Genomic DNA, 12,417 nt, shown 5'->3' with positions numbered 1-12,417 from the left:
GCAGAGATTTGACAGGCTGTTTTATCGTGCGTTCGTGGCAAAGCCATGTTCCAAGGCGAACGAAGAGAATGACAAGTGGGTCCTGAGTTAGTCCCGCACCCACTGCATAGTGGTGACGGGCATGGAACCACCAATCCGCTGAAGCATAAAGGAAAGCGCCCCTCCCGTAATCGAGATCGAGCCAACCGCCAATCCCAAATCGATTCCGAGGCGCCATGGCCTCCGCTGCGATTGCGACGCCTGCGCCTTTGCTCCCCGTGACCAACCCGGCGGCCGGCGGCGGCTCCGCGCCGCCCTCGGGCGCGGTCCTCTCCGACGCGGCGCTCGCCACGCCGGCCTTCCGCCTCTTCGTGGGCCGGCTGGCCGACACGGCGCGGCGCTCGCTCGCGGACCGGCGTCCCTGGACGGAGCTGCTGGACCGGTCGGCCTTCTCCCGCCCGGACTCCCTCTCCGAGGCCACCTCGCGGCTGCGGCGCAACCTCGGCTACTTCCGAGTCAACTACGCCGCCGTGGTCGCCTTCTCCCTCGCGGCCTCGCTCCTGGCGCACCCCTTCTCCCTCCTTGTCCTCCTCAGCATCCTCGGCGCCTGGTGCTTCCTCTACGTCTTCCGGGCCTCCGACCAGCCCGTCGTGCTCTTCGGCCGCACCTTCACCGACCGCGAGACGCTGCTCGGCCTCGTCGTCGCGTCCGTGCTCGCCTTCTTCCTCACCTCCGTGGCTTCGCTCATCATCTCCGGGCTGCTCGTCGGGGGCGCCATCGTCGCCGCGCACGGCGCTTGCCGCATGCCGGAGGACCTCTTCCTTGATGATCCCAGCGCTGCGTCCAATGGCAACACCACCAGCAGGCTGCTGTCCTTCCTCGCGTCGCCCGGATCTGGGGTTTGACGCGTCCACGACGGGTAAAATCCAGTAGGGTTTTTGTGCTCGAGGAATTCATTTGAAGTCAAGATCTGAAAATCGGTAGAAAATCTGGCCCCGTAGCCGCAGCAAAGAGCTTCTCGTTCCTATGGTAGTACTTAATTGTGAGTATCCATGGATATGCAGATCTGATTTTGTTCTAATATGTGTCTCGAATTATGCAAAGATCTGCAAGAGCTGTACTTCTCTTACATTTCACCAGATGTGGTGACAGTGAGCATTATCAAATTGCTAACATGTATCTATGGTGCTCTTTGATTTGTTTGGACATCATGGGAAATTTTTTTGGATCTCCAGTTACTTTTAGCTCTCCTTGCAGCGTTTGTTTGTTTATTTGTTAGGCTTGTCACTCTCCGCAACTGTACAAAAGTTGCGGGAGTTGTAGGATATGAAGATGAGACACAATTGTGGCAAAGGTAGTCATCCAGCTAACTATTAAAGTTAGCATAAAGCATTGAGTGAGCTGTGGACCTGTAATCCTAAAGCTATTGAGGTACATATTTGCTGCCTGGAACTTAAAGAGTGCTACTTGTATATAACTGCGGAAATATCAAAATTGCAGAAGTTTGCTTAGCTGCAGTTATCGTGTTCTTCATAATAAAATTGTTCAATCTACTTAGACACCACATTAGCATTTGGTTTATGTTTTTCAAAAATTCTCGCTTGCATACATGTCAATCTATCTATCTATGTATTTTAAACTGGTGGGATGTCCTTAAATTTTCTGCCATATAATGTTGAAATTGTTTCGCAGCATTCTTCTGGCTAAGGATGGTCCTCCTGAGTGCAGAGTGCTGCATAAATATACTGCATTAGTGTTACATCACAATAGACTGTGTAATCATTATAAGTCTGTTTAAGATTGCTTGTAGACAATTGGATACTGATGCTGAATCAAGTGTGGTAAGATTTCAGTGGTGATTCACCTGGCTATAATGAAAATGTGGAATGGAATTGAGAATAGTTTTTGACACAATTGCTTATGTAGTATTGGACCATGGAGTAAACTATTTAATTGCCTACCTAAGTACCTATAGACTATAGTGTGGTTCAGGGAGCAGGCCTGTGGGAAACCCGACTTGGGGTAGTGTTTCTTTAGTTTCTTATGTATAAGACGCTTGAGTATTCGTTTTACCTATGTAGCTTACAATTGATTGTACCCGCAACATTCACTCTTCTTATATGAATTAGCAGTGCTCCTGCTCCTTTTCAAAAAAAAAAAAAGTGTGGTTCAGGGAGGAGATAACATTTTGGTCTTGTTTCTTGCATTTTCAAGGAATTTGTAGTTTGGAAGTAGTCATGTGTATGGTGTATGGACTATTGGACTGCATGATCTGATTGTATCAGGGGTGATGTCTAATTCATGGGTAAAGAAAGTTGGTGGCAGGGCAGCTTGACTCCTGATGATCGCTTTCAGTTGGGGTCAGTACTACTGAACCTGTACAGGTGGTGAGATTACAATTGAGGCCTGTATGTTAGTAATAACTAATAAGTAACATCTGGAGCTCACGTGACCATTGCTACGATTTGCAATTGAGGCTTGTATATGTTGGGAGTTTGAGCAACACCTGGAGGCTGGAGCTCTCTGCTCTACCGCTGTCAGATTTTTTTTAGTTGTTAGAACTATTACTTCTAATTTTATCTGAGCTGACGGCATCAACTGCATTTTTCTGCTAACACATGGGTTATATTAGTTGTCATCCGTCCATCTAAAATTGTCCTTCAGAGGTATGGAATAATGGTTGGCTGAATTTTCTTATACCTCATAGTAGCAGTCGCCAGTATTGATCTCTTTCTTGGATGATAACAGAATTTAAATTTGCTGTTTTTTTATCTCCACTTATTGTTTCGTATTGGTACAAAGAAGGAATGTATTCTCAAATAATATGCAGAATGTCATTGAAACTTACATAGATTTACAGGGGAAAAGTTCAAAACAAGCTGGAAAATCAACTCCCCTAGAATTTAAGATCACAAATAGCCCCCCAAAAAGTAACAATTAACATATACAACATAAAACAGGCCAGCTTCCAAGCAATTCCTCAACACCGTATCTTCTGCTGATCATTAGCACATGGGAAGATCAACTGGGGGCGGCTCCAGTGACTGCAGCTCGCCATAGCCATCCTCCACGAGGAACGCCATTGCCAGACCCCAGTTGATGTGCACGTCCAGATGGCAATGCATGAGCCACACCCCGGGGTTGTCGGCGACGAACTGGATGACCGCCCAGCCGTTCACCGGCACCGCCACGGTGTTCCGCTGCGGCGGGTCGACGTAGTTGAACTTCTCGACGTCCTTCTTGGGGTCGAAGTTGCCGAACCCCTCGGCGAGGATGAAGAAATCGTAGCCGTGGATGTGAATGGGGTGGTTCTCCGGCGTGACGATGCTGGTGTCCTGCAGGACGAGCTGCACGACGGAGCCGAACCTGAGCGGGTACAGCTTGGTCGCCGGCACCGGTTGCCACAGCGCCTGGCTGACGTTCTTGGCCGTGTAGTCGAACTGCACCGGCGGGTAGGCCGGGAAGTCGGTGGTGAACACGCCGGGGACCTTGTAGTAGTGCGCGTGGAGGAGCGAGTCCTTCTTGGGGAAGACGAAGGAGACATTGTTCATGCTGGCCGTGAAGCGGGTGTTGTTGTTGGGCCCGGCGCACAGCTCGCCCGGCTTGCAGTTGAACAGGCCGAGGCCGACGGTGAAGAAGAGGTACTCGTCGACGTTCTCGTGGACCTTGACCCTGTCGGGGCTCTTGATCCCGGCGGCGAAGGCGGTGGCGGCGGCGGTGTCGTTGAAGGCCGGGAGCGCCGGGAACGCCGGCTGGATCTTGGGGCCGAAGTCGGAGGCGCAGCCGCAGTCGTACTCGATGACGGCCGTGGTGGTGGTGTTGTCGAAGGCCACGTTCTGGCCGGAGACGTAGGCGCGCGCGGCGACGTAGTACCGGGTGGGCGCCTGGTCCATGGTGACGAGGACGTCGGTGGTCTGGCCCGGCGCGATCATGAGCACCGAGGTGGTGAAGGGCTTGGTGTAGGACGCGTCCGCGGCGACCACCGTCATCTTGTGCTGCGCGATGGTGACGAAGAGCTCGTGGTTGAGGGCCGCGTTGATGAACCGCAGCAGCGCCGTCTCGCCGGGCTTCACCGGGATGGCGGTGGTCTCTGCTCGACGCCGATCAGATTATCAAAGACGCGTTACGAAAGGAGTTTTGATCATGTCGTGTTTCGTGCAAGCTTTGCGTGTCATCATGCACCCAAAGATGGGATCGAGCAGGTGTGATCGAGATCAGGTATGTAGTACCTTTCTCGGAGCACTTCAAGAAGTCACCGGGCTGGCCGTTGATGGTGAACGCGTCGGAGACGTTGGGTGCGCCGCCCGTCCTCTGCGCCTCCCGGATGACATCGACAGGGTTCGCGTTCCACCACTCACCTGTCCATCCATCACCGTCAAGAGTTTCAGTAGCTAGCTATCACTACCAAATACTACCCGTTGCATTCTCATTGGGCAGATCAGACGCGAAAAACAACAAGAGAACAAGGAAGACGAAGAGGGTGCAGACCGAGGATGACAGGGACTTCGCGCGAGGGCTTTTCGAAGGGGTAGGTCTTGTTCTCCCTGGGGCGGATGATGAGCGCGCCGTAGACGGTGGCCCTGAGCCAGGAGCTGTGCGCGTGCCACCACAGCGTGCCCTCCTGCCCCTCGATGGTGAACCGGTACTTGTAACTGCCGCCGGGCTTGATGGGGCACTGCGTCACGAACTCCGGCCCGTCCGCCCACCCCGTCCTCAGCTGCCGGATGCCGTGCCTGCCCAGAGATCACAACAGAGCGTATTGGTCGATCACAAGATCTCAAATAGTGGATGAGAGACGAGAGATCGAACAGTTACGTACCAGTGGATGGTGACGTCGTACTGCGCCCGGTTGACGACGTTGATGACGAGCGTGTCACCCTCCCTCACCTCCAGCGTCGGCCCCGGGAACTGCCCGTTCACCGTGATGATGTTGTGCGTCTTGCACAGCCTCTTCACCGGCGTCTCTTGGACCTTGATGATGACAACAACCCAAACAAAACACACATCAGACGAAAATTTTCAAATAATGCGAACTAAAACACAGGAGTGCCACATGCATCCATGGCATGCGGCAGACAACGAGAGATAACGTACAACGAACTCATGGTGGTGCACTTCGGCACCGGCGAGCAGCGAAAGCGCGAGGCACGAGAGGAGGATGAGCATCCGGGACGGCGGCGATGCCATGGCGCCGAGCGAATGTTGCCGCAACGTCGAGGACGTCGTCTTCCGCGCACCGATGGATGAGAGCCGGGTGCGGCTATAGCTGGTGGCTTTCGGCTGAAGGCTTCCGAGTTGGCGATGAGAGGCTTCGCCACCGAGCACGTACGGTATATATAGCGTTCTAAGCTAGCAACGTGCAGGCCGGCTCCATGCGCTTGTCCCGTTCCTTTCCCGCGTCGGGTGGTTGGTCGATTAGGTTTCGAACTTTTGAAAAATAATCCCAGCATGGGGGAAACAACGTTGCCTGCAGCTGCAGCCATCCGATCCATCGCAACGCGAGCGCCTGCAGCTCCGAGCTGATCTCGTGTGTCGTCGCCGTGTGATCATTCAACTGTGTGCAGATGGTTTGGTGCACCCACTGGCCTGCCCCCTTTGGCGCGGCGATTCCACGCGCGGGACACAGGGCTGCTCTTCTCCCACACGCTTCTGCCGGAGCAGCGCTTCCGCCGAGCTTTCTGCTGTCGGCTCCTTCTGTTATTTCATCTGCGTCGACTTCAGACGACTTTCTTCGATCAATTCGAGCATTCAACCGTCTGTAAAAGGCACCAGCATTTGCGTCCATGGAATAGTAGGTTCAGGAGAAAAGGCCCCAACAAAGAAGCAAACCATTTCAAGCAAATTAGGTACTGCAGTTCAATTTCCGGCTGCGATCTACTACTGTACGTGCTCAGTTCTAATTGGGATGTGATTTCCTCTTGCGCATCCTGTTACGCATCTTCGGTTTCAAACGGTGGAGAGGCCAGGAGGAGTGTTTGTTGACCATCTCCCCCTGGCGATCGATTAGTTATTCTGCCGCTATCATATGCTGGCTCTAGCTACAGGCTACGGCGAAAAAAGCATGGCCGTTTAATTTCGTATCATAGTTTTTGCTGAAACTTGTGGGCAAAGCAACTTGGTTTCGAAACACGCACAATGATTAGGAGTCAACCGTGACGTTCTTCTAGTACTGTGAATTGTTTTCCTGCCCTATGAATGAATCGTTTATCGTTGGCCGGCATAAGTCTGGTGCGTCGACCTTTGCTGGTGTATGTTTATAAAGTCATTTTGTAATGACTTTTAGAAGCGAGGAGGTGGATTTGGTAGCCAATATTGCAGCAAGTGTCAATATTTGTTCCAACAAATCTTCGGAAAACAACCTTGTGATAGAAACAACAGCACCGGACCCGATTGTTCAATCTAATAAATTTTAAATGCCATGCTTCTCGTTTCAGTTTTTTTATGATAACCTTGGAAGCTAAGGCTACGCTTGCAGCTGCAGCAGATCATCAGCCGTCATGAAAATAGACCGTTACTTCTACCATCCATAAACAAATAAGTATGTTTTTTTACGAATTTGGCCATTGATGAAGTTGCGTTGTGCTGTTTGATCGTTTGAGAGTTGGGAGTCTGAAATGCGTCCCTGGAACTGAATCTGAATGCACTTCTCCTGGATTTGCGAGAAGATCGAACAGAGGAAACAATGCTGGCGTCTGCCTCAGCAGTTGACAATTGGAGACGAACACTGAACTCTGAACAAAAACAACATCCGAAATCAGTGTTCTCCAACCCCCAGCTCTGCATTTTCGCCGTCCTTGACCAATGACCAACCCAACCATGAGGTAGGCTGGCGACCTGGCGAATCCGGGGCCTTTCCGGCGGCCACGCCCACCCCTGGGGTGCGTCAGAATACCTGTCCGGCGAGGCTCTTCCCGGGGTTAGGAACGGCAGGTGGGAACAACAAATTGGCAGGGACCAACCAACCTGGATCCCCCCCTTTGCCAAGTTCCTATCGCTCGGATCGGAATTTGCACGCAGGTGGTTGGGCATCCATTCAATTCCGATCATTTTCGTTTCTTGGATCGCTACTTGTTTGCTGTCAGCTCTATGACCCATGCCATGCTACATGTAACATGTGTTCACTTTTTTTTTTAAGAAAAACATCTCCGGCAGGTAGCTTTGGAGGTTGGAGAAATGAGAGGGGTATGCCGTACGGTGTCCATGGCCAAAATATGACTTCACCTGAGTTCAGTCAAGGTTGGATAAGCATATAAGCCTATGCTTTTCGTCTATCTGAAATGCGCTTTAGGATGGACTTTGAGGTTGAGATGATCCTTTCGCTTAAAGTATGCTGCAATCAAACTTTTGTTAACGAGTTGAAGACTCGTGAATGTTCTCTCTGCAGAAGTGTAGATCACCCTTCTCCAACTTGTTCAGAAGCTCTTGTGTTGTTTAGCTGCAGAATGCTGGTGGCCACTGCCCACTGGCCAGTGGACGCAGTTGCGGAGTCAAATGAAAGAGATGACCTGGCCCACCTGCCATTGAGTGGACAGCACGAAACGGTTTTGCCTTTGCTTTCGCTTACGCGTACGCGCGGCGAATCACGGCGCTCACCTTCCTCCATACCCTGCCTGACTTGACTCCGCCGCGGATTCCCCTCCAGATCTCATCCCTTCCCCGAACCCCACCGGCGGTGGCCTTGATGGCCACCGAGCCCTTGTCCCCGGGGAAGTCCCCCGCCGACGACGACCTCGAAACCCTACCCCTCGACTCCTCCTCCTCCAGTGTCGCGGTCACGACCGACCCCTTGCTCCGCCCGCCCCCTTCCCCCTCGTCCGCCACCTCCTCCCCCACCGCCGGCGCGAACCACGACCCGTTCGTAGAGGAGGAGGAGGACGAAGACGAGGCGGATGACGTCACGCCTGCGCCCGCTCCCCACCGCGCCGCGGCGGCCGCGACATCCCGCGAGGCGTCCCCGGTGTTCGCTGAGATCACTGTCTCCGAGCCCAGGAAGCACGCGGAGCCCGCCACGGGAGCCGTGGGCGTCATTCCCGGCTCGGCCAGCTACGTCTCCTACCTCATCGCCACCCGGGCGTCCGACGGCGGCGAATTCCGCGTGCGGCGCCGCTTCCGCGACGTCGTGGCGCTCGCCGACCGCCTCGCGGAGGCGCACCGCGGCCTCTTCGTGCCCGCGCGGCCCGACAAGAGTATCGTCGAGGGCCAGGTCATGCAGCGGCACGACTTCGTGAACCAGCGGTGCGTCACGCTCCAGCGCTACCTCCGGCGCCTCGCCGCGCACCCCGTCGTCGGCCGCAGCCCCGACCTCCACGCCTTCCTCACCGAGCCTAGCGGCATCCCCACTTCCGACGGTGAGTCGCCCAGGTGGAGCCCCACGATGAGTGCTGCCAGTGCCACATCCATGGCTGCTGCCGCTCCAGCAACGCCTACGAAGAGTGGGAGGGACTTCTTTGGGGTGTTCAAGGACCTGAAGCAGACAGTGACGAATGGGTGGGTGGCAGTGAGGCCGCCTCCAGTGGAAGAGGAGATTGACACAAAATACCTTGCGCACAAAGCCAAGCTTGAGGACTTGGAGCAGCATCTGGTGACAGCATCTCAGCAGGTAACTGAGCATTCTACAATGTTTATCTTTCTGCTACGTCACTCTTATTGTTCTGCATAATTGATGTATTGTCGTCGTGATTAAATTATGATTGCTTGTTTGGAGAAGCGAACACTTTGCTACTTGCATAGAAATACATCTTGTGCACCATATGTTTTCAGTACTGTGTACTAGTGCAAAATAAACTAGCTAATCTGCTACAGGTGCATCATTTGTAGGCAGAGGCGCTTGTCAAATCTTATGATGATCTTAGAGCAACAACAGGTCTCTTGGGGATGTCGTTCATCAAACTAGCCAAGTTTGAAAAGGAGCAGGCTATGTGTGCTTCTCAGAAAATACGAGCTGCTGATATCAATAATTTTGCGAATGCTGTTGTTAGAGTTAGCAGATCACAGACAAAACTAAATGCTGAAATTGTAAAACATCTGGTAAGTGGAGTGATTTGAGTGAAGGGATATTTGGTTGGACATATCTGTTAGGATCATTTTTTTTCCTTTAGATTTTGACATATTCTATGCTTTTGCAGGGCATTATCCATGAATACATGGAGACAATGGCTGCTGTACATAATGCATTTACTGATCGTTCCAATGCTTTGCTTCGTGTGCAAAATTTGTCAGCAGATCTGTATTTCCTGCATACCCGGGCGGGAAAACTTGAATCTGTTTCATCGAGAGGAATGGATCAGGAGAGATCAAGGTATCAAAAGATAGAAGAACTGAAAGAAACAATAAGAACCACGGAAGATGCAAAAACACACGCACTTAAAGAGTTGGAACTTATCAAGGTAACTCATCCAAACTTATGAAATAAAGAAAGTGTATATTTCGAGTTTTGTTAATATTCATATTTGTTCTTTTGTTAGTTGCATAGAACATTGTTATAAGTTCTGGTGATAAATTCAACTGGAATATGGTAATTACTCAAACGGGCCCACAAACATTATTTCTATTTTGGAAGGAGCAATAGTCTATTTCAAAACCGTGTGCGTGAGCCCGGTAGGCCCGCGTTGTAACAATTCTGCTCATTCTTCTTAATACAAAGGTACGCAGCTCTCCTGCGTATCCTCGAAAAAAAAAAGAGATATTGTTGGGTCTTCCTTTCAATACCTAACACTAGCTAATATTCTATATTTGGGTCATCCTTTCAATCAGTCTGATCAAAGCTACTCCCTCCGTTTTTAAATATATGGCATTTAGGACAAGCTAATCAGAAATATTTAGCTTGCCCTAAATGCCACATATTTAAAAATTGATGCGGTATTTGGTTGTTTGTTCTACGGAATTCTCATTAGTGGGCACTTCTTTTGACCAACTCTAGCTAACATTACTCAAAGTTAAGCTCACAAAAGTCAGAATGAATTAGGATCTGCGCTATTGAAGCATGGGGATAGCAGCTGACATGTTGCTAAACAACCAAGATTCCAGATTGTGTTTTTCTAACTATCATCTGAGCTGTGGTGGATGTATTGAGAACGTGAGAGTACATGCTTTGTTAGTGAAGTTTCTGTGTATATATTGATCTCAGCATTTTAAGACAGCCTACTGCAATTCAAATGATTGCAAGGCCAAGTGTGACTTAGTTATGGAACCTGTCAACAAGATTGCTTCAAGAAGAACCATATAGCCATTATCTTTTGTGGGGAATTTGTCTTTTATTAAAGTATTAGATAGTGCTAGAGATTTCTGTTCAACCCTGAGAATAAGGCTGCATCCATTTAAGGTGAATACAAAAAAATACTGGGATGCATAGCGACATCGACATCTAGATTTGAACTCATAGATGTTTCAAAAAAAAAAAAAAAGATTTCAACTCATAGTCAAGAACACTGTTTTGTCCCTTTGCAGAATTATCGAATCATAGATGCAATTTCCAAAAGTGCTTGGGACATGGTTCCACTATTGAATTTTGAAATCCCAAATTGTTTGCTTTGCAATTTGGCATGGAGTATTTGCTGCGTTTCTTATTTTTCATTTTCTGATAATGCAGGAAAACAACATGAATGAAATTAAAAGATTTAACAAGGAAAGACGCCATGATTTGGTGGAGATGCTGAAGGGTTTTGTATCAGATCAGGTAGAAGTTCTCGACTTCATTACATGGTTTATTTTTTGGGTGGTTGTTTGCAGTTGACACTAAACTTTTAATTTAATTCTAAAAAAATCAAAAGATTAAGTTAATTGGTTCAAGCAGCAGTATCTTTGTAACTCCAAATTTTTTTAACAGTTCTTACCTGTTATTTTACCAAAAAGGAAAAGCATGGGTGCTAAATGCTAGATCTGTATCCATGCACTTTCAGCTGTGTTTTACAAAACGCAGAGCCCCTTCCACTGCTCTTGAAAAAGGTGATGTCATTCGAATTGCTTTTTTCTTTGTACTGGAAAACCTTCCATTGAAGACTTGGGAGACCATTTGATGGTAGACAACATCCGATTTCTAATTGATCTCCTGTAAACAATCATCACCAAACCAATTTTTTTACCCTTTTGACTCAAAATGATGTGCATCATGACCATTTTAGTGTTGCAACTCTTGACTGAGAAGAAACAAATTTCTGAAAGTTCACATCAGGCAGCTTAGACTCAATGGTATGGAACTTTTCGGTAATATGAGTGCACAATTTACCATTTGGGGACAAGTACCTTTATCTCGTATATCTCTTTTTTTTGGCGGCAAAACACCACCTAAACTGGTGGCATCAACAATGCATGTGAAATTAGTCAATCTGACCACGTAAAGCTATTGAAATTTGGATTGCTGAATTTTTTTTTTCTGTTGTTACTTTCAGGCTGCATACTCGGATCATTTTGCTAGCATATGGACAAAGGTAGCAGAAGATACAAAAGGATATGCGAACAGGAGTTGAAGTAGGATGTACATATACAGGTGAAACTGAGCTGTTATTGTGCAGCATGAACATGGACTACGCCATTGAGAATCATTTTGGTGACCGTCTAGGCTTTATATGCGGACAAGATCACTCTTTCCATTCCCGAAGGGACGCATTTCTAAGGATTTTTTTGGGGATCTGTATCCGCGTATCGCCAGTTGTGTTACTTGTGTACCTGAAAATTCTCAGGAAACATAGCACAACTATTTTCCCTTGTCTCTTTTTGTCAGCCTGGGCTTCATGTATTGCTGCGGTTCTTTCTTTTTTTCTGTACATTTACACGGCACCAGTTGAGTGAATTCGCTGCCTCCTGAGATAATACATAAGATTTTGTCCTGCCGAGCTGTTGCACGCCTGTACTTGCATCCTCTTGTTTATTTCTATAATATCCTCATTTAATGTTTCTTTATACCATTGAATCAATTCTCTTTTTTTTTTCTGTGGAGCAACAGATTTAATGTTTCCTTTAGCCACTTTTTTTTGGAAATCGAACTATGTTCTGTAAAATCCATGTCTTCCAAACCGGCATGAAACATATTGTTGCCGTGCAAGGCTTAAACTCGATACAATTGTCGCTTGGTGCTTGTGGGTCTATGAAAATCACGATTCGCCGAAGGCACAGAACTGCAGAAGGCCACGCCTGTGCAAGAAAGGTGAGCCACTCGTCTTGCAACTTGCTGACTGGACATGTCCGTGAGCTAGTGGTTGGGCTGGCACCTTGGTGCCCCTTTTGGGGCCACCGGCTTCAACATCACTGCTTATCCTCTCCACGTACTTAATCTTTTTGTCCGACATCTCGAGCCTGTAACTTCTGATCGTTCGTCCGGAGATTTCTTTCTCGCTTCCGAGCTCTTCCCGAGCACACAATCTCCAAACACCACCACAAATGGAAAGAACAGCGAAACAATCTGATACCGTTCGACCGTTCGAGCTCCGCCGTGAAAAGTCG

The 12,417-nt window shown here is 49.1% G+C and overlaps 3 protein-coding genes across 3 annotated transcripts; 2 read left to right on the top strand and 1 right to left on the bottom strand.

Annotated features, from left to right (window-relative positions):
* Positions 1–102: 102 nt before the first annotated feature.
* On the top strand, positions 103–1,223 carry LOC117854829 (PRA1 family protein B2). Its single transcript, XM_034737083.2, has one exon. The coding sequence runs from the start codon at positions 216–218 to the stop codon at positions 882–884; it is 669 nt and encodes a 222-aa protein (XP_034592974.1). The 5' UTR covers positions 103–215; the 3' UTR covers positions 885–1,223.
* A 1,566-nt stretch (positions 1,224–2,789) lies between these two features.
* On the bottom strand, positions 2,790–5,294 carry LOC117854826 (laccase-3). The gene is made up of 5 exons (XM_034737079.2): positions 5,074–5,294; positions 4,799–4,950; positions 4,468–4,712; positions 4,209–4,337; positions 2,790–4,069 (listed from the first exon to the last, which is right to left on the bottom strand). The coding sequence occupies exons 1-5, from the start codon at positions 5,164–5,166 to the stop codon at positions 2,985–2,987; spliced, it is 1,704 nt and encodes a 567-aa protein (XP_034592970.1). The 5' UTR covers positions 5,167–5,294; the 3' UTR covers positions 2,790–2,984.
* A 2,252-nt stretch (positions 5,295–7,546) lies between these two features.
* On the top strand, positions 7,547–11,804 carry LOC140222747 (sorting nexin 2B-like). The gene is made up of 5 exons (XM_072293786.1): positions 7,547–8,578; positions 8,797–9,006; positions 9,105–9,365; positions 10,568–10,654; positions 11,367–11,804. The coding sequence occupies exons 1-5, from the start codon at positions 7,661–7,663 to the stop codon at positions 11,442–11,444; spliced, it is 1,554 nt and encodes a 517-aa protein (XP_072149887.1). The 5' UTR covers positions 7,547–7,660; the 3' UTR covers positions 11,445–11,804.
* The last annotated feature ends 613 nt before the right edge of the window (positions 11,805–12,417 follow it).

This window comes from Setaria viridis, chromosome 5 (assembly GCF_005286985.2).
Source record: "Setaria viridis chromosome 5, Setaria_viridis_v4.0, whole genome shotgun sequence".
Taxonomy (NCBI): domain Eukaryota; kingdom Viridiplantae; phylum Streptophyta; class Magnoliopsida; order Poales; family Poaceae; genus Setaria; species Setaria viridis.
The sequence above is the reverse complement of the archived record's forward strand: the minus strand, read 5'-3'. Positions and strand labels throughout refer to the sequence as shown.